Source organism: Patagioenas fasciata, chromosome 2, assembly GCF_037038585.1.
Source record: "Patagioenas fasciata isolate bPatFas1 chromosome 2, bPatFas1.hap1, whole genome shotgun sequence".
In the NCBI taxonomy this organism is placed as follows: Eukaryota; Metazoa; Chordata; class Aves; order Columbiformes; family Columbidae; genus Patagioenas; species Patagioenas fasciata.
Window position 1 is genome coordinate 65,637,590 of NC_092521.1, and position 26,607 is coordinate 65,664,196.

Sequence of the window (26,607 nt, forward strand, 5' to 3'; positions counted from 1 at the left end):
GCTAGTTACTATTCCTGAAGGTGTTTCACTTCAAATGTGATGTACACCAGACTGAATGAAAGGACTGGCAGGCAGAATATTTGAAATCAAACTAATTATATTTAAACGATAGATTAACAATTAGCTGGGAGTCCTCAAACAATGTATATAGATAACCAAGTTATGCTCTGCTGTTAAAACGAATCTGAGATATTCAATACAATCATACAGCTTTTGGCAATATTGTACAAGTTTCACACAGATAGTAATGACTAACATTGCTTTAGGTAAGTGCTTTGAAGGCAACTCCATTTAGGAATGAAGAGAGCAATACAGTCCTGCACCCCATGTCAGTGTAGCGGCCGTGTTTACAAACATATCTGATGTCAGGCCACTGGCTCCCGAGTGTTGCAAATAAACAGCATTCCATACTCCCGAGGGTGTCTGTCTCATAATCCCTGAGGCTGTGGCTGGTCGATAAAGATGATGATGGGAAACAAAGAATTGGGTTATGGATTGGCCCTGAATTTCAGCGGCTTAGCAGAATAGATTTTAATTGCAATGAAGCTCAGAAAAAGGACAGAGAATGGAAAACAAAACAATTCCCTTGTCTGCTCAGTTACCTTCATGATCCTATGCCCTGTGATCTTCTGGATAGAGTAGCAACAAAAGGAAACTTCAGTTACAATATTATCTTTTTTTTCTCTTTTTATCCAGAACCCATGCATTAATGTTATTCCTCTCTTATTGCTTCATACCCTTGCCTTTCTCACAATTGCATCTTTCTAGAACATGAATACAATACCTCATTTTCTTTTCCTCCTGCTATTTCATATTTAATGTGTCTTCTGCTTTTTTATTCTTACTCCGTAAGTGCAGAAAATGCATTGCTTACCTACAGCAAACCTTCCTCTTCCAGAACTCTGGAAATAATCTTTAATCATTTCAGGAGCTTCACTTTTCCACTGAGAGGAAACACAACTTACTCAAAACCCTATAATTTCTGCCACGTCTTGTTGCACCCTGGGTAAAGGAGGCATTTCCTCCTTTTGCTCTTTCAGTGAGGGCTCTTAAACAAAAAGATTTGTGTAGTTGAATGGATATTTTTCATAGTTCTTCCTTTTGCTAATATGACATAATAGTTTTGTTATTGTTTCCTAATTAGAGGAGCTACTATAAGATAATGGAAAATGTTTTTATACTGTTGTACATAAAACTAAAGAGAGTGATTAGGCCGCAAAGTGACTCTAATCAATCCTGAAAATCCAGCAGACTTCCATCTCCCTTTGACATGCGAGTTCCACGTGGGCTAGCGGTGGCCGTCAGCACACTGCAAGACGGAGGAGGAGCCCCTTCATTCAGTTGGCATGGCTTGGCTCTTGTCAGGAAGACGACACTACAGACACCCATGTAAATACCACTAACACATGCTTTGTGATATGACACAAATTCACACGTTTTTCTAAAGCTGAGTGAATACATTGCTTTTCTTGCAAGCCGGAGGTTCCCAGCCTGGAACCTCTGAGCAATCCAGTCTAGTGGAAGGTGTCCCTGCCCATGGCAGGGGGGTTGGAACTGGATGATCTTCAAGGTCCCTTCCAACCCACACCATTATATGATTATATGATTCTATACTGTGTTATCTCTTGTTCAGTAAGGAGAGTATGGTGTGTTTGCTAATTGATTCCTTATGCTGATTGCTTTAAGTCCAGCAAAGGGACGTCATCACCTCCTCCTCCTTCTTTTCCTTCCTGCTTAAGAACGAATTCTGGGATTGTCATTCCCTTTTCAGCTGACTGGGAAGCACCTTTTGTTGCACTATTCTTGTCTTTCTTTACCTTAGTGATCACTTCTGTGTAAGAGATTTCTTCAGTGAAGGGCTCTGCTGCTGGGAGCTCAGAGGTGATGTGCACACCGGCTTCCTGGATGCCCTCCTGACCTTCAGCTCCTGTTCGTTCTTTACTTTTTTTATGGATCTTGAATGTCTCCTTCGTTGGGGCAGCTTGTGAAATGGATTTCTTGATCCGTATCCCAGATTGTTTCAGTCTCTCTCCTGACTGCCTAATCCTCTCTCTCCTCTCAGGGGTCACTATTCTAGTTCGAAGCCTGTTCACCTTCTTGCCAAAATTTTGTCTTGTTCTTTGGATATTTTCCCTTGAAAATGCCTTTTTGATATCATCTATGCGCCTCATGCCTGATCTCTTGAACTGGGTTGCTCTGCTTTCTTCGATATAATATTCTTCATCAGAAGACAGATCATCAGGTGGCAAGAAATCATCCTCTAGTATTTCACCCGGTGTCCTCTCTTTGATAACTGAGAGAGATGAAGGACACTCGGTTTCCTCCTGTGAATGAAAGCAGAGAGTCATCTTCCAGCAAGTGTCTTTGGGAAGGATGGTGATTTAAGCATTTTGTTGGTTGGCTTGTAATTAATTAATGTTAATTGAAACATAATATTGTAACAAAGTAATGTAGGCCTGTACCATCATATGTGATGTGGCAGGATGCAAACCCCCTTCTCTCCCCCTCCCTCCTTGAGTATGGAAGGAGTAGGCACATCTCGCTCTCTCTCTGCTGTTTGAGGCTAAGAGCTGCTTTTGTTTGGCCCCAGAGCACCCTGGCCAGGGCCATTAGGAGAAGGGAGTGCGAGGTGCCAGTGAGTCGCTGGGCGCCTGCGGCCAGTGTGGGGGATGTTTGGAGGCTTCAGGGGCACCCCACACACGGTGTGGGGGTGCAGAGAAGCTTCTGGAATGCCTACAGTCAGGTCTGATCAGCCTATAGATGGGACTCTCGTCGAGACTCTGCCCGTTGTCGCGGGTCTCTCGGAGCACGAGCGAGATGCTGCCGCCGAAAACCCCCTCCCTGGGATGGAGACTCCGCTTGCCCTGCCACCACGGGTGTGAGTAAAACTTCTTGCAGGATTGTGAGTATATTTATACTTTCCGTGCACATATGCACGCGTAACTTTCCGTGCTCAATATAAGCACATGTAAAATTAATGCTCGCATAATCGCGGGTGTATTTTCCTCCCGTACTTCCACATAAGCACGTGTAATATTCCGTGCACATTTGCACGTGTAAGTAAATTAACCCTCGCAGGATTGCGAGTGTATTATGAATTTACCCTTGCAGAATCGCGGGTGTACTCACTTTCCGTACTCACTACGAGTATGTGTATCTCTTTAAAAATAATCCCGCACCGTGTTCAGGCAAGTGTGTGCTCCTCCCGCTGTCCAGACGGCTCCAGCATTGTTTAGGTGAAGCCACGTGCATGCACTCTGTGGACCACCTGTTGTATTAGTTGCTGCCCCTTAATAATTTTCCTCAACTGATATCCAAACCTGTATTTAAGTCACTTTTGGAGTGCTACAACCCTGTTTCTCACTGGTTTAATAAAAGTTGTTTTGGACCCTGTTGTCCCTTAAACTAACCTCGGGGTGTCTCCGTGACGTGTGATCTATAGACAATACAAATGGCAGAAACAAACCTTTGCCAATTTCTGTAAAGACGTTATGCCAGATTGAAGATTTCTTTTCTGTGTGGTTCTACCTGAAGCTAATTAATGCTACAGTCCTATATGTACTGGCCCTTAATGGTTTTCAGAGCAAATTTGTCTAGTTCATTTTGTTCTAGCATTTGTTCTAGTTCTTTTTTTGAAGCTGATCTGCTTCTCAAAGATTGGACTTAGATCCATTATTCCTCACCAGTAAAAGCAGACATCCTGTAGACAAAATAGGCTTTTGTGCCTGTGTCACCTTTACACTCTCCAAATAAGTGCCTTAATACTGGCAGCTTCAGTCCTTTACTGTCGGCAAGACAATTGCATATTTTTGACTAACTGGAACTTAGCAAACATTTCTGTTGCTGCCCAGAAGGGGATGAACCCCAGTATATTAACTTACATGTGCTGGCTCCACAAGGGGACAAAGTCAGTAAAAGAATGAGATGTTATTCAGTTAAGCCAGTTCCATACAATTCACTCAGCACCTCCATCATTGCCGAGGTGAACTTGACTTGTTCTGTCTGGAAACAGATGAATGACCACAAGCAAGCACCTTTACCTCCTGTGGCAAGTTTGATGGCCTGTATGAGCATGCGGTATTAAATACTTAGATTATACATATGATATGTATTAGCTGCATGCCTGGAAGTGGTGACTATCCAAGATATCTTAGCACTAGGAATGTATGTAACCTCTCCAAAGAAAGACTACTAGAGGCTCAAAGCCACACAGAAGATTTCCAACAGCCGTCCTCAGCAAACAAATAATTTATCAAGTATCACTTAGTGATTGAAGATGTGCAAAAATAGCTCGTGGAAGGATTCAGTAATATGAATTATCTGAACAGGGAGAATCCCCTAAGAGAGTTGATCCCCTGAAGACTACTGTCTGCATGGACACTACGAACTTGTGGCTCAGCATCAGTGAGTCGCTTCTGTCTAGAAGTACTTCTGCATGCAGAGTAGAAACCCCATAACTTGTAGGAGGTGTATGAGATGGCCAATTCCAGCCTCTTCTTGTCAACTAGTGATTTATGTGCATGTGCTCTTCTCCCCAGAGAAGTAGCCATTAAGGGTGCAGACAGGTACAACAGCGATATAAAACTTCTATAAGCTGTTTCCCATTAGTACTAACTACTTCAGGTGATTTCTGAGGCGTGACACTGTCTGGGCACTATCTTTAGTATTATTATCTTACTGCAGAAAATAGAAGAGATACTAGAAGTTGTCAACCCATGAAGAGTGGGTCAGTCTTACTGATTTTTTGCTGTGAGCTGATTTCCAGCCAAAAAGACGTCTGTCATTGTTACAGTGACTTGTTAGTAGCAAGTCACGTTTAATGTTATTATACAGAGTACTAGTAATATGTAAAATAAAGTACATTAAGCTATTTGGCAGATAAAGTCCACTTAAGAGTCTTTCATCATGCATTGGTTTCATGAAAAACCCTCTAGTAAAATGGTTGTTAATGCTTAGAAAAAATAAGGACGAGTTATGTTGCATTGATTACAGCAGAATGTTATTCAACTCATCTGTCAAAATCAGCAGGAACAAAACTACAATGCTTTGCTAATAATCATCTTCATTAACACATGCAAATTAACATTAATCATATAAAGCCTTCTATATATAAACATAATCCCTTCTTTTCTGAAAATGAACTAAAACACAGCTGGATAATAATTTCTCAAAGTTTGTAAATTATAGCCCACTCCTTCAGCTGAAATGCTAACAAAAAAACATTTCCAGAATGACTATTCTGAAATTTCAGTACATACAGAAATGAATACGATATGGTAAATAGGGTCTACTGTTCATATGAAGATTACTTTTTAAAAAGGAAGAAGGCAGAGAGACTATTTTCTCTGCAATATTGAGGCTGTCCTCCTTTGGAAGAGGAACAAATTTTTCTGTATTTTTGTCAATTGTTTGCCAGATTTTTATTGTGTTTACCTTTATAGTCCATCACCTAAAGAAGAGAGCACTTTAACTTTCATACATGTGTTTCTTCTTATCACTAGATATCAGTGGGGTAGGAGCTCATCCTTCTTAAAGGAGGAATGATGTTTTAGCACCATGTGGGAAATAGATGGAGTCAAAGCATCTAGCTACCCGCTCATTTAGAGACTCACTAAAAGCAAAGATTAAACACCTACTGGTTTCAGTTGCACGGGACAAAGCCCTAAACCAAGCAATACCTTTGTTGGATTGAAAGCATCTGCTGACGGGACTGAAAATAGCAGGACTAGGCAGCCCAGTCTTAGGGGAGGGTGAAAAGGAGTTGAGCAATTTATGATGCTGCTGGCGAGCTTTTAGTTAAAATTCTACTTAAGCATTTTTCCAGGACGGACCCATGCCTGCCAGCACTACCTCATGGGAGGGAGGATCTTTACACTAAATTTGTAAGTGCTCGGATGAAATGAGGACAAGAGAATATTTCAGAATGAAAGATTCTGCCAAACAGGTATTTCTAACCTGACTTACTGAGGAGTACAGTCATACGGTCTGTCTATGGCTTGATACAAAGGACATGTTCTCTGCTTGCCTTGCCTACTGACAAAAACCAAAGACTTTCACATGCCAGAACCAGAAACTAAGAAATAAATCTGTGGAAGCTGATTATTCCCCCTCTCCCTTTCATCACTCCTCCTAGATGGAGCACCTGCAGAGGATGCACCCTGCAGTGGGTGCTCACACTGACTTGTGTATGTTTGTTGGCCATTATCTTCTGAAAAGTTAGTTCAACACTCGACACAGTGAAAATAGACCTGGACCTTTCAAAACAAAACAATTTTTTCTCTTCTCTTCCAAGAAAAAAGTCAGAAAAAAAGAAAAAAGAAGTTGGAAACTGTGTCCAGTGCTGGACTCCCCAGATCTGTAGAGTGTCCAGAAGAGGACTGCGAAGTTGGTGAAGGGTTTGGAGGGGAAGCCGTATGAGGAACAGCTAAAGTCACTTGGTTTGTTCAGCCCGGAGAAGAGAAAACTAAGAGGTGATCTCGTCACGGTCTACAGCTTCCTCACAAGAGGAGGAGGAGGGGCAGGCGCCGAACTCTTCTCTTTAGCAACCAATGACAGAAGCCAAGGGAATGTCAGGAAGATGTGCCAGGGGAGGTTCAGGTTGGACATGAGGAAAAGGTTCTTCCCACAGAGGGTGGTGGAGCACTGGAACAGGCTCCCCAGGGAGGTGTCACGGCCCCAAGCCTGACAGTGTTCAAGAAGAGACTGGACAATGCCCTCAGACACACGGTGTGAACTGTGGGGTTGTCACATGCAGGGACAGGAGTTGAATTTGATGATCCTTGTGGGTCCCTAGGATTCTATCAAGAAAAACAAGGAACTACTGGAGAGAGTTCAGCAGAGGCCTGTGAAGATGATTAGGGGTCTGGAGCATCTTTCTTATGAGGAAAGGCTGAGAGATCTGGGTCTGTTCAGCCTGGAGAAGAGAAGGCTGAGGGGGAATCTCATAAATGTTTATAAATATCTCAAGGGTGGGTGTCAAGAGGATGGGACCAGACTCCTGCCCAAGGACAGGATGGGGGGCAATGGGCCTCTAAATATGAGGAAAAACTACTTTACTTTGAGGGTGCCAGAGAACTGAAACAGGCTGCCCAAAGAGGTTGTGGAGTCTTCTCTGGAGACATTCAAGACCTGCCTGTACACATTCCTGTGTGATCTGCTCTGGGTGAACCTGCTTTAGCAGGTGGGTTGGACTAGATGATCTCCAAAGGTCCCTTCCAACCCCAGCCATTCTGTGATTCTGTGAAATCAGTCACATAAATGGTTGATTTGGAGGTTTTCTTGTTTTTCTACATGAAGTGTAGCATATACACTTACTTTATGCATCTCCCACATTCTCACCCTTACACATCCTCTCCACTAACACATACGTATTTGGGTGTTTTCCACCAATTTGAGAATGAAGCTGGGTTCAGACACAAAGAAATAACCTCTCTGCTGAGGAATCAGCTGTGTTTCGAGTCATTCTATCTGTCCTCCCAGCTGATGCCTATCCTGAGTAAACACACCATGGCTCAGGTACCTTGCTTGTAGATCTGGACTCAATGTTTTTGGCAAGTGATGAAGGATGTGTTGTGAATGGGTGTAGGAGGGGAGAAAGGAGTAAGGTTAGATGTTGTGTTGTTGAAACTAGAAATATTTTGGAAAAATTATGTGTGTGTAAGGAATGAGGTCTGGAAGGCGAACGATTTCAGGTTCTGTGATAGCAGAGAAGGGACTGAAGGCACTGGTTGCAATGGTAAGGGGAAAGCTTGGAGACATTTGCAGTTCAGCTGGGCAGGGAGAGAAATAGGCCACAAAGCTGTAAGGTTAGTTTGATTCACTGCTTAATAAACAACTTTAACAAACTTAAATGTATAATGCTGTACAGAACAATCATACAATTCAGGAATCACTGGTGATGCCTCTGGCACAGTAAGATTGCTAAGAAGGCATTTTAAACCAGAACTTTGGATTTTCATAATTTTTGAGTATTTAACTTCTAAAATATGCCTAGTCAAAAGACTGAGTTTTAATGGCCTGACTGAATACAAAGCAAACACATGAGTAAACCTCAGCTTTGATGAAGAAGGCCAGCATGGCATTTATTTGACTGGATGGCTCTGTGGACAGTGAATATTGAAACCCAGGTGTTTCTAACACTGGGTTCCCAAGAAAATCTGACTCCATCATTGTCATTTTCTCCCTCTGCTCCCATTTCAATTTAATTCACAATTAGAACATTTTTGAAGGGACATAGCCTGCGTCCTTCGCACAGGCCTTTCGCTCCTCAAACGCTGCATCAGCTGCCGAAGCTCTGGCTGTTCTGCACCAGCATGAGAGGGCACTGACCAGTTTGCAGGCACTGCTGGCACCTCCTGAGCACAAGGAAGTGATTGCAGCAGCAGCATTTTCCTCCCGTAGGATACAGCAAGGTGTTTATGAAGGAAGGCTAACACACCTGCTCCTTAAACTACACAAAGCCAGGGTGCAGGCTCTTGTTCCCCTCACGGGAACCTTAAAAACAATAGGTAAATAATCTTAAGTGTGGCAATGCCCCTAGTCGGTGCTATGCGACCCTCGAGGCGGCAATGCTTGCTGATGCTGTTTGATGCTAGATGAAAACTGCAGGGGAAAAGAGACTGTCTCAAAATGCGCCTGCTTGATAACCCTGCCTGCACAGTCAGGCTCCTCTCATCTCTGGGCAGGGAGAGAAGGGAAATGGCAAATTGTTGAGGCATGATGTCTTGGGTATTTTGCTGCAGTTGTGTCCTGGCAAAGATCAGGTTGGCTCTAATAGCATCTTTCTCCCTTGCTGCTGAGATAAGGAGCAAATAAGCCAAGAGGGCTGCTGGAATAGGCCATGCAAAATAAAAAGGTTATTAAAAAACTTCCCTTGCAAACTTGTTAGCTGAATCACCACTCCTTATCTTTGCAAGCACAGGTGGGATCAATAATAGCAGCAATAGTATTATTTTCGTTAAGAAGAGGTGTGTTGCTAATTTGGAGTCCACACGAAGCAGAGATCTAGTGTCATTGCAAAGCAATACTTTGGCCTCAAGTACATTGACACTTCAAATGTTTACTTCAGTAATAATTTTAATATAATGTCATTTTAAAATAAAAAATAATGGGATATAAGAGCATTTGAATGAGTAGGGCCAGTTCAAGAACTTTTACTCCCCTCATTCTTTAATGGGTTTTTGCACATGTATTCTGGGTTTGTATTTCAAAGCCCAGGATGGGCTTCTAGAGTTGGCAAGGAGAAAAAAAGATTACTGGCAGCATAAGGGCAAGAAACTGCGTCACCATAGTGTTTAAAAAAACCCTGGGCATTTGCATGTTGAACAAATTATTAGTTGTCTTATGTATAAATAAATGCTGGAAATGCTAGAAAACAGTTTAGTTTCTCTTACAGCTTCAAAGTGTAAAGCTAGCAAGCTTTGATAAAGGCAACTGTTATTAGCTCTCAACTATTATCTCATTTCAATGAAAACTTTAGCAGGACAAAAGTATTTTAAATACAAAAACAATAGCAGAGGAAAAACAGAATGATCAATAATTAAATAATATATTTTATATATTTTTTGTGTGTATGTATATATATATATATATTAAATCAAGACTCAGAATGGTCCTAGAGAAACTGCTCACAGGAAGAGTAAGGGAGACAGATGAACTCCATAACTTGGAGTCATTGTATTGCACACGGAAAAGGCCACAGCAAATGACCTTTCAGCCTTGGGATGTGTGACAGGGAAGGTGCAGGTGATGATTAACACAGGCACAGATGGGACCGTCGATCACCTGACAATTCTGAAGCAGAGCACGAAGCAATAAAATGGTCGAAGGCCACGCAGCGCCTGGTCTGGCGCTGCTGCTGTGTCTATGACAACTGGGGATGCAAATGACTGGCAGCATATGGGCAGGAAACTGCATCACCATAGTATTTTAAAAAATCCTGGAAATTTGCATGTTAAACGAATGATTTGTTATTCATACCAGCAGCCGAGGTAAATCACTAAAATATCCCCTTGAAATTGCTCTCTAAATCAATATGAAACCGCTGATGAATAACCAATTACAAATCATTCAGTCCTTTTGCTCATATTCCAACAGTTAAGAGTGAAGCTTTATAAATCTCAAGCGATCCCTTCACTTTTTCCGCAAATATGCCATTTCAAAATCTCTGCCATCAGGCAAATAGCTGCTCAGATGAGAAAGAAATGGGGTTATTTTAAAAGGGCACCTAAGGGATTTTATCAAGTAAAGAAGACAAAGAATAAACACTTCAGCACGTAAGACTTTATGGCCAAGTGCTGTTGCTTGTATTTAGAATTATTCTTACATAATGAAAAAGCATCCTGGCCAGAAGAGACAGCCCCCCCGCCCCGATTTCTCTTTTGTGAATCCTAGTGCACATCCCTTTTCTTTAAATTATGTCAGAAATCAATTAATTTAACCAGGAGTATACAATGACTATGTATATTAAAAAAAATCAGCTCATTCTCTCATTATCTGATAGCAGCAAGCTACAGACAAGGAGTGAGTGGTACCCAGTTATACACCACATCACTCGGAGAAGCCCTTGGCTCCAGGCCACCACGTGCTGCACAAAAAGGCCTTCTGCAGCTCCAGGGGAGAATTACAGCTTCACACTGACTTTGCTTTGCTATTGTTTTATGGAGCCAGCCTAGGGAATATCTCTGCAGGTTTGCAAACTGGCGAAATTTCTCACTTCCAATTGATCTGGTGTCAACCTTTTGTCAGTGGAGGAGAAAGAGCGATCACAAGTTGTGATAAGACATGAAAATATGTTTCATAATATTTTGATTAATTTGTTCCTCACAAGGTGACTGCTCTTGCAAGCTAGCTAGAGCAGGGAAGTACAAGTGAAACCTAGACAGTCATCAGGGCTTGCTGAAGGGTCTGCCCAAGCAACCATGTCTCCATATTCATTCACTTGTGGACACCCTTTCAACCCAATGGAGTTGAATAACAGGTACTTATGAAGTAGACACTGTATCCAGAAAGGTGTCTACAAAAGGCTGGGTAGAGCCAGCTCCATACATTTTCCTCTGCTTGCTCGAAGGGAGTCTACAGGCCAAATGTACTGATTGTTTAAAGCCTAGCAGGTTACATCCTGTTCTAAATTGTGAATTTGCTGTTAGTGTCTTCATGTATTCCTTGTGTCTGTGCCTGTGCATGTGCTGTTCTGATCAACTTTATTCCTGTGCTAAAGGAGTAATTGCAAGATTCAGCTGTCTTCAGTAGTACTGAAAATTCACAGGGCATTTCAAAAAGATGAACCCAATTCAAAAGCAGTAAATTTCACGATGGCAACATGTTACAACTACACAAAAATTTACAAACAGTTTAATAAGCTATCTAGCAGTAATCATCTGAAACTCTACTATGCTCTCCCCTCTCAAGTGGCAAGAGTTTCATTCACGGCCAGTTCGTGGTTGCAGAGACATCATAGTGATTTCACACTGAGTCCATCTTTTTGAAATACCCTATAAAGCCCAACTGCATCTCCCCAGTGCCAAGTCCACTCCTGAGTCTGGGTCTCAGGCATGAAGTGTATGGCTGAAAACACCCGTGTGCCCACAAAGGCCAGCCACAGCTCCAGCCTGTAAGTCACTCCAGGCAGCCTCTGGGACCATGGGGGAGAGGCAGGACATAGGAGGCTCATGATGTAGCTATGTTCTACAAACTTGCAGACAACCACAAGCAAAGCCCTGAACAACTGCATCCAGTGCAAATGTAAATTAAGATCAGTTGTTTCCACCACTTGATGTTAATAGGTGGAGAAAAATCGATGGCAGCCCTGAGAAGATGACTGCCTGTCCTTTGTGAGGACCGCCAAAGGGGAACATGTCTGGGGACTCCAGACCAGGCCAAATAATGTAGTGTCAAGTTTATAACTTGCTATGAACACAGCCCTGTGAAATATGCAACCTGTTTCAACTTAGGGACACAGAAATGGCCCAACAACTGCTCTTAATTTTTTTTTTTTAATTTTCCTTTCTCCTCTTTCCTTTTGGATACATCCCTAGAAACATTGTTTTTTTCTCTAGCAGGTTGAAAGTGGTTGATTTTTTCCTAAAAACGACGGGTAATTGGTGGCCATCTTGGCTGGCTGCAGTATTCGAGCACTGGCTCCGCCGCTGCTGCTCAGCACGGGGCCGGCTCTGCGCTTTCAGCTGAAGGCCAGGGCTTGACTCTGCAAACAAAGGACTGGTGCTACGCTCTCGGCAACAACGGTTGAGTTTCTTTCATTCTCTGTAATCTCAGCAAAGGCAATTACCTGCCCCAGCTGTAAAAATATTTATAAGGTTTGTGCCACAAGGCTCCAACAAAGGCCCTGCGTTGCTGGGCTGCTGAGGCCCCTGTGTTTGAGGCCAGTGCTCTGCTGTCACAGGCAATCAACCACTAACTTTTCAGATTCTACTTTTAACAGCAATTTAGGTTTTCTTCCTTCCCCATGGATTCTAGCAGAAGGCTTTGTACAGACCCTCATGTCTCCAGAATTAAGAATCAGTTCATGGGTTCTGACCTAACTCATGGACAGTTTACACATATTTCAGCTTTTTGATAATCGTCTTTATTAGACTCCTCACCCGTGCCCCAATGTTTGTTTAAATGACAGCCACAACCTCTCTTAGCCTCTTTTCTTGATGAACTAAACCAAGCTAGGACCTTCTGGTGTCCTCTCATTTACCAGGACTTCCCATTGCTTTGATCAACCTGGTAGATGTTCTACAAACCTGTTCAGTTTGATAACAGCTTAATTCAACAGGAGTGATCAGAGCTGCATGTGTTAGTCCAGGGGGGCTCTGGAGTGTTTTGGGCAAGGCCACTGGGTGTCTCTAGAATTTCTGGAAATATCTTGCCTGAAGCCCATCATGTCCACCTCTAACTTTGGATTTTTTTTTTAGAGAGCCACAACATCAAGCGGGCTCTCAGTCATCTTGGGAGCAATTAATACACCATTTTCTGTCCTTTCCAAACTGTGGGGCCTCAGAAGACAAAACTGACAACAAGGGCTTTTGCTAAGTACAGGAATCGACACTGTGTACGCTTAGATTAGCATTACTCCAGCTCTAAAGATGATTTGGTTTCTTGTCCATCTGTCTTTCTCTGGACCGACAGCTTCATGTGTTGAGTATATTTTGAGTATCCACACCTTTTTCTTTGCCAAGATCTTTAATGAAAATATTACACAGTTGACAAAGACAGTCTTAGAAGCAAACCCTTTTACAAACTCATCACAAGCTTGACTTTCCCATTTCAACACAATCCACTCTCAGCTGTTACTTTTCCAGATAATCTGTCATGAGGTAAGATATTAGGTACATAAATATGAGAAAGGATAAGACCTCTTATGTTTCTGTGAAACAGAAAAATGATCAAATGTAAGTTACCTAGCACAATCTGCTCTTGGTGAGCCATGGTACTAATGATTCTGTTCTGCAGAGCCCCTTCTGAGCCTGTCCTTCTTATGCCCAAACAATTTCAGATTAATGGCAATGGTTCAGATAGTTTTCTTTGTCTTTTCTTTAAATAGTAGTGTTATATTTGCTGAGTTTCATGTCACTGTTAGTGTCACAGTTTTTTCCTCAGAATAGCTGTAATTAAAACTACATGCTGATGGACGGCAAGTTTGTGCACCAGGTCTTCCAGAGTTTCTTGACTGTGTGACACCCTGATTTTTACTGCCATTTTGGATGGAAGTGCTTCCACTTCAGTTTTCAGATTCCCATCCCTGTCTTGATCTCACCATTTTTACCAAGTTATTATGCTGCAGATGGACAGTGGCCAGGAAAAGCCACTTACATTTTAATTTATTTATGCATAATATGAGCGGCATACGGAAGGCGGCTTGTGCTAGCCTCTCCTCATGTCTGCAATCACAGAGCAAACAAATCAGTTGTAACATGGCTGTGTAGGCCAGTCAAGCCATGACCTTACTTGGTTTCTGACATGTTCACTGTGACTGTCCACCAGTTTTAAACATCAGACAGCAGTGAGTGAAACAAATGCATCCGTCCCTTCATAGGAGGTTGTAGTGAGGAGGGTGTTGGTCTCTTTTCCCAGGTAACAAGCGATAGCATGAGAGGAAGTGGCCTTAAGTTGCACCGGGGGAGTATTAGATTGGATATTAGGAAAATCTTCTATATGGAAAGGGTTGTCAGGCATTGGAACAGGCTGCCCAGGGAAGTGGTGGAGTCACCATCCCTGGAGGTGTTTAAAAGTCATTTAGGCGAGGTTCTTAGGGACATGGTTTAGAGATAGACTTGGCAATGTCAGGTTAACGGTTGGACCCGATGACCTTAAAGGTCTTTTCCAACCAAAATAATTCTATGATTCTATAGGAAATCGTTACTTATTTACAGTGCTTACATAAATAATAGAAAAGAGTCCAGGATCTGTAACGTGGGCTTTCTGGTGCCAGTGTGCTCACATTCAAAGAGGGACTTGCAGAACATGCAGAAAAGCAAATGAAACAAGTTCTTTCAGGGTTTAAAAAAATAAAAATCCCTTTTAGTTTCTAAATAATTCAGCCAGAATGAGTTAAATTGTTGGATGCTCTTTGACTGCAGAGAAATGATAGCTCTCACAGCTGATTATTCAGACTAACCTGAACAGAAGTGAACAGTGACCCTCACAACCTACAATGTACTTTGCATTCCCTACTATACCCTCAGGGCACATAGCACTCCAGGGTCAAAAGACTTCACTAGAAACTCTGAAATAACCTGGCATTTTCAATCATGCAATCAGCCTGGGGAGGAGAGCTGCCTGCTACCACATCTTTCCCTCAAACTCATGGCCTTTTAAAAATGAATGCTCTCACTTTCCCTAATCATTATGCTCATGGATGATCACTTTGTCTCTCTTTAATGCAAGGATATTGCCAACTCTTTTCATCATGGCTGAGGTCTCTTGGGACAATCTCCTCCAGCCAATGATCCTTTTCAACCTGCCTACTCCTTCTATCATTGATGAGATCAAAGCTACTCACTTGAAAGAAAATCTTTAGGATTTAATTGGTGTTTCCCATCTCCTCATACACCAATGTTCTGGCAAAAGCAAAAGCTAAAAACCATGTGTGCTCACCCACGCAGGCATTCAATGCCAGCTACACACAGGTCCTTGGCTCCCTCACAATGTCCCAAATGGCTCTCACTACAGACGAGATGTCACTCCCAACCACCAAGTAAACAACTTGGTTATACCCATTTGTAAAATATAGCTAAGGGAGCACACTGATTCCATAGCTATTAACAGACTCCCACTCATCGTAGCCAAGCTTAGGTCACTCAGGTCTTGGCACTCCATCAGTATGTCTACACTGGTGTAAATCAACAGCGTGAAATCACTGCACTTGTGGGAAAGAGACTTTCACAAGTGTACCTGTGCCTTAAAGCTTCAGCACATTCTTGGCTCCTTGCCATGTTCCAGTTTTTGAGGAGCAATACCATTATCATCCTCCAGAAAAGTGTTAAATGTCAGATTCTAGAGGGATCAGCACATCTGCTCCTCCTCTGTGCAAGAGGGAAAAGGTTCTTCAATCTACCTTACAAAAGGCTGGCAGCTCTCAACTACTGTTGGAAGAGGAAGGTATAAAGAGAACAGTCAAAAAATGCTGTTTCCTTTCCGGAAAAGTACCACCTAAGAATTAAGTATGCAGAAAAGGGTGAAGGTCATTCTTGTCCAGCAAAATCAGCAGAGAGTTGAGAAACTCCTACTGAAGGTGATTCGTAGAGAAAGCACACCTCATGAGAGCCACCTTTTGTATTAAATATCTGAAAATAGCTGTTATTTATAGGTCCGTGTAAATCCATTTTCACCATATTTTACTACATTTTTAAATAAGCAACAACTCATGTCTTGCTAGGAGAAAATTTACATTATGTAATGAATACTGTTTTAAGAACAAATACTTTCAAAGTATTGATTCTGCTGCAATCATTATGGTAAAGGCCCATCAATAAAATGGCATTATGCCATTAACCAGGGGAGTCAGAGATATTTATTACCATTAGCTGGGAAATGATTTGCAAGGAAAAAGTGGAAGTGCCTGTTTTCTATTCTATCAGGATGACGCAGCCTGCAATAATTGTAATAATACACCAAATTGTGTCCATGCTTTCTCCTGAACATCCATAGTAAGTCATTCAGTTAGAAAATCTGGGTGGCACAATTTGGCTACATATGGTACTAACACAGTATTAAAGAGGTAATGTTTCCTACTTTCAGCTTTTACTCTTCCCCCCCCCCCCCCCCCATTTTTTTCCCAGCTATTTTTTCCCAGTAGTAGAAAATAAAGTAGCTAAGAAAGCTAGATTATGCAGCAGAATTTGTCAGCTGTATACTCTGGTGAATATACTCAGTGGAACACACAGTTCCATTCATTGCAAGTAATGTTATTTATGTACAAACAGATGTAAGACCAGGGCATAAGGCTGGGCGATGTGTTACTCACGAGGGCTGGTATTTTCAAGAACACCTAATGAGTAACACGACCCATTTGAAAGAAGCTCTGGGGGCTCACTGGTATGAAAGAGCAACTGTGCTTCTGGCAAAAGATTAAACGCTTTTAAGTTCTACTGACTTGGGGAACCGGCAAGTTTCAGCAAATACAGGTTCGGGCCATTAAACAAAGGGATATCATGGCACTGGCTGGTGACTGACAGACTCTGTGAGCTGCCTGCACGGTCTGTTTGTACGGATGTAAGCAAGACCATGCCATTTCATGAAACTTCTCTTCGAACGCAATTATTTGTAAGAACACTGAACACCCTAGAATGGGGTCAATGAAAGGAAATGTATTATTTTCTTGCCCAATATGGCTGAAAGAACAGCGCTGTGTTAAACCATTTCCAAAGCAGAGCATGCAAGGAACTATTTGCTGTCGTGAAGGGTTTATGGGTTTGAGTTTTAGTTTGTGAATATACTGCTGTAGACTGAAACAATGCAAAAAAGCCCAAATTTGTCAGCACTACGAAAGCCTGGGTAATCCTGCAAGTTAAATAAACCATCTGTTTTGATATTTAGCGTTAGAAGACAGTCTGTGTTCCAGGGAGCCTCCAAACACTTTTGCTATTTGGACTTCTACCTAATATGGCGAAAAAAATAACAGGGACGAATGTCAGGCATGGTTTGTATGACAAGATTTACAGGGCCAGCCTCATATTACCTTTCGGAGAGGCAACAAATAGTCCTTGCTGATCTGCAGTTAATCTTATACGACTGGCTCAGAAACCTCCCCACACTAATAATAGACCCGTGTGTGCTGCCGGCAGTAGGTTCATGCTGAAAGGCACCGCGGAGCACAACTCAGTGTTAAAGAAAGCATAAAATAACTCTCACATTGGACAGACTGTGTCTTTTTTGTTCATTTACTGACGCCTACCAGAAGCCACCAGGGAGGTGGCACAATGACAGTGCTACACAAAATTAGGTTCATGGTTACCTGATAGATTACAACCCGGAATTTGTTTTTCTTCAGCATCTCCTGTTGTTTGGCTTCCACCTTCCGCACGCTGACGCTCTGCCGCTCCACGCGGGCCCGCACCTCCTTCATGGTGGAGCTGACTTTGTGGGTTTTCTCCAGTAACTTGTTCACCGTGTAGCCCGTATTGCCGTGAGCCTGGGCAAGCTTCAGCATGTCGATCTGTATGGTCTTGATGGCATTTTCCATCTCCCTGTGCCTCTCCTCTATCCTCTTCTGGCTCGCCTGCACGCTGTCCACAATGTTGGCCACTTTGTCCAGGACCGTCACAATAGTATAAGCTGCATCTTGTTCTTCTTCCTCCTCGGTGACGCTGGAGAGACGATTTTGGTGGGTTTTGTCGGCTTCCAGGTTGATTTCGTGGCGGTCCATCTTGCCTGCCTTCGGCCGGCTCGGCGGGAGGCGAAGTTTCGGTGATCCTGCCAGGAGGATTCTGGCGCTGCTGCGGAGAGCCAGGGCGACAGCTGGCTCCGGCGATGCTCAAAGTAGGGCGTGAAACGCCGCTCCTGGAGCTGGGTCAAATGCTTCTGACTACAAAATATCCACACATGATTGTTCGGATACTTTCAGCAACATGAAACCCCTAAAATTAGGAAGCAATGTCTGGAAAGGAACATACGTTTAAAGGGTCACGCTTCTGTACTGATGAAGTTATTAGTGTTAATCCAGGAAAGTTAAGTAACTTACTAATTAAGCAGGAAAGCAAACTTGCATATTTTGAACGATCTACTTTTGTTTTCGTGTTACTGGAGTGCTTTCCTCCGAGGGAATTCAAAGAGTGGTCAGGAAAATGAACACGGTTGTTTTTTCCAGCAAAACAACTTCAAGTCTTCGGCTTGTTGCAATTACCACATGGGGCAACAAATAAACACACTAAACCAGAGACAATATAGTGAAAACATTGTATTGTGACATGCTTTTCCAGTTCAAAATGTTGAAAGCATTTTTTTTTTAATTGAACAAATTATTAAATCCTACATGCAAAATTTTGAAAGCCTAAACTACATGTTAAAACAGCTGAACACATCCTATTCACACTTTATCTCGGGTTCTTTCAAACAACAACTAACAGTCTATTAATATAACTATGACCAGCAGACTAATTTGGATGGACTTCTTTAGCTCTTGAAAATACTCTATACAAGAGCACTAGTAATTCATTCACTTTTATTTTTTTTATTTTAATCACAAACACTATACAATCCATATTGCAGGTGTTAAAACATGTATTTTCTTTAAAAAAAGTTTAAGAAGTATTAAAACAGCTTGAACAGTGATAAAGTAGGCTTTATTCCAATTTTTTGTGTTCAATTATTCAACACCAATTTTTTACAATACCTAAAGCTACTAAGACCTACTTCATTTGGACCTGTGCCATCTGCTCTACCAGGTAACTTCCCAAATTATGAAATTTATAATTTTCCTCTTCAAAAATAGATTGTTGGAATTATTTATGAAGATGGCAGTGCTTAGACCCAGCCCACACATTTTATAAATATGTTACAACTACACACAGCACACAGCTTCACAGTTCATGCGATAGGCAGTGTCTAAAAAATCAGTTACTAACTTCCAAAAACATTTAAATATCTACGGTATTGAAACACAGTGTTTTCTAGATTCTCATAAGAAAAGTAAACTGTAAACATTTTTACCTTTAGTTCATGCCTTGTTTGCTAGGTAATATGGACCTTTTTGTTGGTTTGCTGTTTGTTTTTTTTTTTTCTTAAATCTACAACCATTGGTGAAATAAATCTATGTTCCCAAAAATATTACATTCCATGAATAAAGCACAAGTCTATTATATAACCATGTGATACAGATACAGGAAATGAACTACTGTATTCAAAAACATAAAAGTAAAGTTACGAAAACAGTCCATAGCTGTTAGAGCTGATGCTTTCAGAATACAGACCAACATTGTTACACTAAAAATGTTCAAAAATAAGGCCTCTGAAATAAATATTTCCATTCTTTAAAAAAAGATATAATAAAAATGTACATCACATGGTCAATGTAGGTATAAAAATCACTAAGTTAAACCATTCTGGAGGATGTATCTGAAGTAAAATGGCCTAGGTTTTGCTTCTGCCGACGTCCTCTATTGTTTTTGGGGCATTTTCTGTTAGAAAAAAGAAAAAGAGAAAGAGAAAGGAGGGCAGCTTTCATATATGCCACAGAAAATTACACCTAGCAATAACATATTGACTTTACTTTCTGTATTTAACACTAGCAGGCAGTCTATGAGCTGTGCTGACTGGGGAGTCGCTCCTGCTGTTTGGTACTGGACTGTCACCTGGGCACATCTGTGGGACCCCAAACCACTCGGAAGGGAGTTCTGCTTGAACTTGAGACTGAAACCATCAAGGTGCCATATCCTTCAGCCTCAATCCAGCAATTCAGTGGTGTCAGGATGAGGGGCAACAGGCACAGACTGAAACACAGGAGGTTCCATCTGAATATGAGGAGAAACTTCTTTACTTTGAGGGTGCCAGAGCACTGGAACAGGCTGCCCAGAGAGGCTGTGGAGTCTCCTTCTCTGGAGACACTGAAGACCCGCCTGGACACATCCCTGTGCGATCTACTCTAGGTGAACCTGCTTTAGCAGGTGGGTTGGACTAGATGATCTCCAGGGGTCCCTTCCAACCCCAACCATTCTGTGATTCTGTGAAAATGCATACCATGGTGAATAATTGCATAGGCTTTATTTCATACATATTTCATACTTAACATCCGGTGGATGGTAAGGCTGGATCAGTCAGCCTTTTGAAGTGCTAGACCTGCAGATGCTCAGCTGCTCATGGGAGCCCCCGAGGCAGAGCCCACCCAGGACGCTCTGTGAGGTGACTCGGGTGATCCCTTTCTTGGGGATGGGTACACAACTAAGATTCACAAAAGCCAGCAATTCTGAACAGGATGGGCCTTAGTCTGCCAGACAGTGGGCTATGCATGATGGAGAAGTCCTTCTGAGACACAGGAGGACAGGCTGTCCCTGAGAGCTGGGGAAGGGCTGTAAGAAGGCTGAAAGAAGAGGGCTGCTGAACCACAGCCTTCCCTGCCACAGCTTTGGCCAGCAGGGTGTTGGGTAAAAAAGTGGTGACGTCAACTGCATGAGCCAAATGGATGTCTTTTACATGTTGTTAGACGTAACTTAGATACCTGCTATGTTGAACCTCACAAGAGAGAGGGGGGGACGCCTATATTGTCCTTGCTTAGGGTGTCACTCTACATCACTGAGCTTGGGAAGCCATGCACTAATGCAGTGGCAGAAAGTTTTATGATCTGATAGAAGTGGAGCTGAAAAAGTGAAGGAGGAGTCAAGGAAGAAAAAGCAAAGTGTAGCAGGGATGTCCAAGTGCAGGACTTAAACGCTTCGTGCACCTATAAGGTAACTAAGCCATCCTCAATCTATCCCCCAGTCCTCATTGGGTTCAAGTCCTTGATGAGCAAACTGAATCCCTTATCATCAAAAAGAATCCATGGTTCTCATCCCAGTTTTCATACAGAGTGAGAGTCTGAGACAACCCAGAAACCTGAACTCTGTGCTTGTGCATCTTCACCTTTCATAAAATAGGTTCCCATGCGGAGTGCCTAATAAAAGGACTAGCTACACATAAATTTTCAGACAGCATATATGGTGTGAGGGATACTTTTCTCTGTGGAACACCATTTACAGTGGTATTGCAGGAAACAGCATCTTGTCAACCTCTCTGGTTTCACTGTGGGGAGCAGGAGGGTCACAGCTTCTTTAAGATACCAGCAATGCTTGAATAACCCCAGTGAAGGTCTAACACAGTAGCTGACATTTTGCATGTGTTTCAAGGCTGATCTGTTCTGCTGGGTATTTGGTCTGGGGATTGGGAGTGGTTACTGGTGATTTGTGAATTTAAACAAATGTGTGTTTTGTGAAAAAAAAAAAAAAAGGCAATAGGATGTTACATAGTCCTTCCACTTCAGTCATTAGATATTTTTTATGTGGATATTTTAAGATATATGTTAAAGCACATAAAATTGGGGGGGCAGATATTTAAATCCAGAAAAAGTATATCCATACAATGTGTAATTTGTCACTGCTTTTGTGTTTACCTACCTTGTTATGCACATGACAATTGCAACTATAATGGCAATCTGTACAGCTCCAATTATTGCTGCAATAAGGACATGCGTAAGCTTTTGTCTGCTTGGGACAACGTAAAGAATACTAAAGTCTGTCTTTTCACAGTGCTGTCCAGTATATCCTGATTCACACCTGCAAAACAAAAGGAATATTTCTTGGAATCTGTAATTTGTCAACAGACCAGTCATTTTGCAGATGAAATAAGGAGTTCAAGGTGACTCCAAGTGAGAAAGAGCTGGTGTGAAGGCGAAGGTGTGGTAATGCTTGAGTTGGGGAATGGTTTGAATTGCTGTGGCAAGAGAAGAGATACAGCAGGTATGCTTTGCTTTCCTGGATAAGATTACTATAATATTGGCCCCCTCTGACAACACACCAGCACAGTGAATGCCCTGATTTGGCAAAGAAAACATGTGGGGTCGTTATTAAATTTGGGCAATATTTAGGAAGAATAAAGCAAATAGGTGAAACAAGTAGACAAGACTAAATGCAACACAAAGGAACAGGCTTATGAGACACAAAGTGAGCATGTATATGGGAGAGGAGTGACAAAGAGGAAGAGAAACCTTGAAAAATGGGAAAAAGGAAGATTCCTTTTCAAGCTGCAGCCTACAGAAGTGGAATCCTACAAAACTTATTGGACAAGACCAGCATCAAACTCCCTTCTGCCTTGTCACCAAACCAAAATTTGATGGAGGTCAGGTTAGAAAACCCAATGGCCCACAACTGCTCAAGTGAATGTTCATGAAAGAATCCATATAAGTTTGGCCAGGGGTGGGGGAGAAATGGCTGAAGACAGAAGAAAAGCAGCTGCTCTAAATGGTACCTTGCCTGAGCAAAGTAGCAGTTGGCTCAATGAGAAACTCAGCAGAGTCTGCTCCTAAACAGCAAACTGTGTTCAGGGAACCAGAGATGCACTGGTGGTGAAGGTGGTGGTGGAAACACACTCTGGAGGAATTAATGTCACAAGGCAAGAGAGGCTGAAGCACAACAAGGAAAAGCAAGAGCCACCCAAGGCACTGGGCTGGAGTTTGCAGGATCAAAGCCCACCACTTACATCCCTGAGCAAGCTACTGCTGCAGCTGTCCTTTAAAACCAACCGATGCTAATGCATCGTTAAGGGCAAATGAATCATACAATTGGCCTCCAGCTCTAGCAGAAAACTGGAGAAGAAATACTCCCATGCAGACAGAGAAACAGTCCTTTTGTAAACTAGACTAGATAACCCCACATGCAACGCAAAATTGGTCTTATCCATTGAAAACCTTGGTGCTAGGGTAGGAATTTATTCTGTTTGGAGGAATGAAATAATTACTCTTCAGACTTTCCTATGACTGCTAATGCAACTCCTAATCCCCCTTTGCATGCAGGGATAATGGTTGGGGTTTACATGTTCATAATCTTGTGACCCTGCTTTCTCCAGCCATGAGCTGCTGTATAAGGAGTTTTGGTTCAGGCTTGAAACAAGTTCCAGTAAGAGAAGAGTTATTAAAGAAAAGCCCCCATGGACTACTGTAAGTAAGCTTGGTAATGGCTGGGAAGGGAATCAAGAGAAACATATATTAGCATACAAGAAGAAAGAGGATGGGGAACATGTCGGTAATGATGCAAAAAGAAACAATAAGAGGGCTCCTTGCTGGTGAAGAAGATTGAACTCTTATTTGTTACTTTGCTTTTGTTTTCATTAGAGAAGGTAACAGTCAAAGTGTGATCAATGTGAGAATTGCTTTAAAGTCTATGAGGCAAAACAAAGCAGAGGAGGCACAATAATTCAAAGATGTTTCCTCAGAAACACTGAAGCAACAGGAAATTATTTCTGAGAAATATTGAACGAAGATTCAGGAGTACTGAATTCCTGCAAAGAAGTGCTTGTGTTAAGAATTATATTGACGGTGGGATGAAGTACTAGGCACTAGTTTAAGCTACTTTAAACTAGTAGAACAGATTTTAAAGCATTCTGCTGCATTAATATATATCAAGCACTAATATAATAACAAGAGAAATAGAGGTCAGCATGGATTTATCAAAATATGCTGTTCAGTTAATTGAGCTAGAGTAGAGAAGTTTTGATTTCTTTGCAAAGAGTTGAACTTGTGCCTCGTTGATGCAGCCTGCCGTAAGGACAGGGCAGAACAACTGCCCTGCACAAGGCAGGCAGCAGGGGACAGACCAGATCCCAGCTGTGCAAAGGCTGCTAAACATTCTATTATGCAACCGACTACTATAAAATCTTCCTCCCGCCTGCCTGCTGGCAGTGCTGGAGGGCTGCTGTACAATGAGCAAGGAGATTGATTGCCCTCAGTAAATGCAAAAGTCAGAGTTTGCTCTGCGCAGGTATTTTCTTCAGTTTGGTAGGTCATCTGATGTCTGACATATATCACTACCAGGAAATGAGGACCAGATTAAACAATGTATATGCTAGATGTGTATGAGAATTCAAAGCATTTGAAAAGGACAATTTGCCCCTAGCATTCGTCATTTTATTTTCCTCACCAGAAAAAGAGAGAGTTTTTACGTGATTACTGCAGTGGATTGCTGTCTGATAGAAATCGTTTCCTTAATAACTCTGCTCCAGTAGGAAACATGCACGAAGTATGAGACCATCCGTATTTTAAATAGCCAAGAAAAAGCCAAAGGAGATTTGATACTTAGGGTTAGGAACTGACAGTCAGAAATTCTTGGCTGGAACCACGTGAGGTTTGTTGTGCTAGGTCCAGTGCTGATATGCTACTCTTCAGGCTGTTTAAATAAATAGATGAATGTAGTAATAGTAAATGTAATTATAAAATAGAATTGAAAGGGAGAGTACTTGAATTAAATTCATGAAAACATTGCTTATAAGTAATTATTACAGTAATAATAATTATTTAAATGATTGAATAGTAATTGAATAATGAATAAATGACCATGTGATTAGTGCCCTCCAGAAAAAAATTCTGAGAAATAAAAAACAAGTTCATTCAGCCAGAAATGTTTTCCTTGAAATACCTCCACTTTGAATATTTTGAGAGACAATCCATCAGAAATTGTGTTAAACACAGTTCTAAATCAAAAGAATACTGTAAAGAAATAGTGCTGCACAAGGCTCATCAAGATGATGGTGGTGGTATACCCAGTTTTCCCAAGAGAAGCAAAGCCAGGGTGAACTCTTTTGGTTCTGGCCAAAGAAAAGAGAAAAACAAATAAGTTGTATTGGAAAGGTGAAAATAAACAAGATAGGGTCTCAGATGGGAAAAGGAATAATAAAAGCTTTCAAATGCTTATGTCAACAACCGTACTGGCTCTGCCTTTTGGGCTTCTTGCTTCCTGGTCAGTCTGGAAACCTTTAGATCTTGGCAGTGGAAAAAACCCTAAATATCCTCAATTGATAAAGATCAAGGGAGACAATGTGATAGTATCTAATGGATTTACAGCTGAATTTTCCAAAACAAAGGAAACCAAAGAGTTATAGCATCTTCAACCACTTTAATCTGAAAGTACAAGCCTACAAGAAAAAAGTTCAAGAGTGAAACCTCCTAATAAGTAGAGCACTCCATGTTATTAAGAAGTGGCCTCTATAAACAACAATTTAAATTAATTTTCTTTTCTAAAGCAAACAAAGAGACATAATTTAGTTGGTGAAATGTAAAGGGAAAATTATCTGGGAGCTAAGGAAATAAAATAGAACATTCAGATTTCCTCAGAAACACTGAGTGGCTCAATACTGAGTGTACTGAGCTCCTAGATTATTAAAAAATGTGGGCTAAAGAATATTTTGCAATTTTGTACTCTCTAGATGAAGCCTGTTATTGTGAAAAAGGTCAATAAATGTGAAAAATGAGATATTGATATTCTAGAGAGAGTTTATGACATGAACAATAAAACGTATAGATAGTGTAAGAATAGACCGTCAATGAGGAAAGCACAGTCATATAGAGAGGCCGTGCAAGGCAAAGACTTTTTTGTGTGTTTTGTTTCATCTTGTTTTTTTTTCTCTGTATAGGATTTAGCAGATGAAAAGAAGAAGACAACACTGAGGCCACACTCTTCAGAGGGTTCAGCTTAACTGCCTGAGGGACTGAGCCTCTCCTCTGAGCACCACCCTGCATGGCTGGGGCAGCTGGGTGCTGCCCACAGCACAGTGATATGGCTCCTGTGCCCCTGCTTAGATAACCACAAAGTGATACGTGATGTAATTATGTATAGAGAGCATTTCAATTAAGCTTTACAGCAATTTCAAGCACGTTTTGGAGACAGGCAGGACTTACAGGCAGGACTTACCGGCAGGAAGCCTTCTGAGTAGAATAAATGAATTCACATTTTCCATGTATACAGTAGCCATTGAAGCTTTCTGAGCAAGGTATGTGGTTTCCAATGTAAATGTCTTCTCTTTGATCACTGGCATCTTAAAAAGAAATATACATAAACAATTATACATGGCTGTATTATATTTATAAAAAATCTCATCCAAGGATAGCATACTCTTAAAAACTTGCAGTGATTAAAGGAATACGGAATAATAAAGCAAAGGCTTACAGGTGAAGTTTCAGAGACACCTACAGAGATTTGCCAGGATGTATTATACTGAAAAAAAGATCCTCAGAGACATCTAAATATGCTTCTTATGTCAGCTTTCTTGAAAGGAAAAAGGTGTTCATGACAGAAACAAGCCAATGCAGGAAAATCAGCAAAACTTTGTCAGTGGCAATGGGGCAAAGAGCTAAAACAGAGATACAGAGAGTTTTCTCCCATGTCTAAATAGAGGAAAAAAACCCAAAGGGTTAGAAAGAAAATGAACCACATTTTATGATTACTGGGTAGAAAACAAGTTGATAAAGCCTTGATCTGACTGGTACCACTGGTCTTATAGCTGAAACCAAACAAAATACCATAGCAGTCTTCCTTAGAGAAACACTTTCATGGAAAAGGAAATTTTCATGAGCTTAAAATACGCCTTTCCTTCGGGAAGTGTACTGGTTTGGGCTGGGACAGAGTTAACTTCCTTCATAGCAGCCTG

General features: G+C 41.6%; 2 protein-coding genes across 2 annotated transcripts in view; both read right to left on the reverse strand.

The window, feature by feature from the left end:
- Positions 1–79: 79 nt before the first annotated feature.
- CAVIN4 (caveolae associated protein 4) lies at positions 80–18,249 on the reverse strand. The gene is made up of 2 exons (XM_065830895.2): positions 17,459–18,249; positions 80–2,324 (listed from the first exon to the last, which is right to left on the reverse strand). Exons 1-2 carry the CDS (start codon positions 17,867–17,869, stop codon positions 1,668–1,670), a joined length of 1,068 nt encoding a protein of 355 aa, XP_065686967.1. The 5' UTR covers positions 17,870–18,249; the 3' UTR covers positions 80–1,667.
- Positions 18,250–18,385: 136 nt separating this feature from the next.
- The window catches only part of TMEFF1 (transmembrane protein with EGF like and two follistatin like domains 1), a 125,828-nt gene continuing 117,606 nt past the window's right edge, over positions 18,386–26,607 (reverse strand). The window contains exons 8-10 of the mRNA XM_065830896.2: positions 25,872–25,995; positions 21,588–21,746; positions 18,386–19,619 (exon numbers count right to left, since the gene is read on the reverse strand). Of these exons, the coding sequence (XP_065686968.1) occupies positions 19,535–19,619; positions 21,588–21,746; positions 25,872–25,995 (368 nt within the window). The 3' untranslated portion in view covers positions 18,386–19,534. The remainder of the gene's footprint in view (positions 19,620–21,587; positions 21,747–25,871; positions 25,996–26,607) is intronic.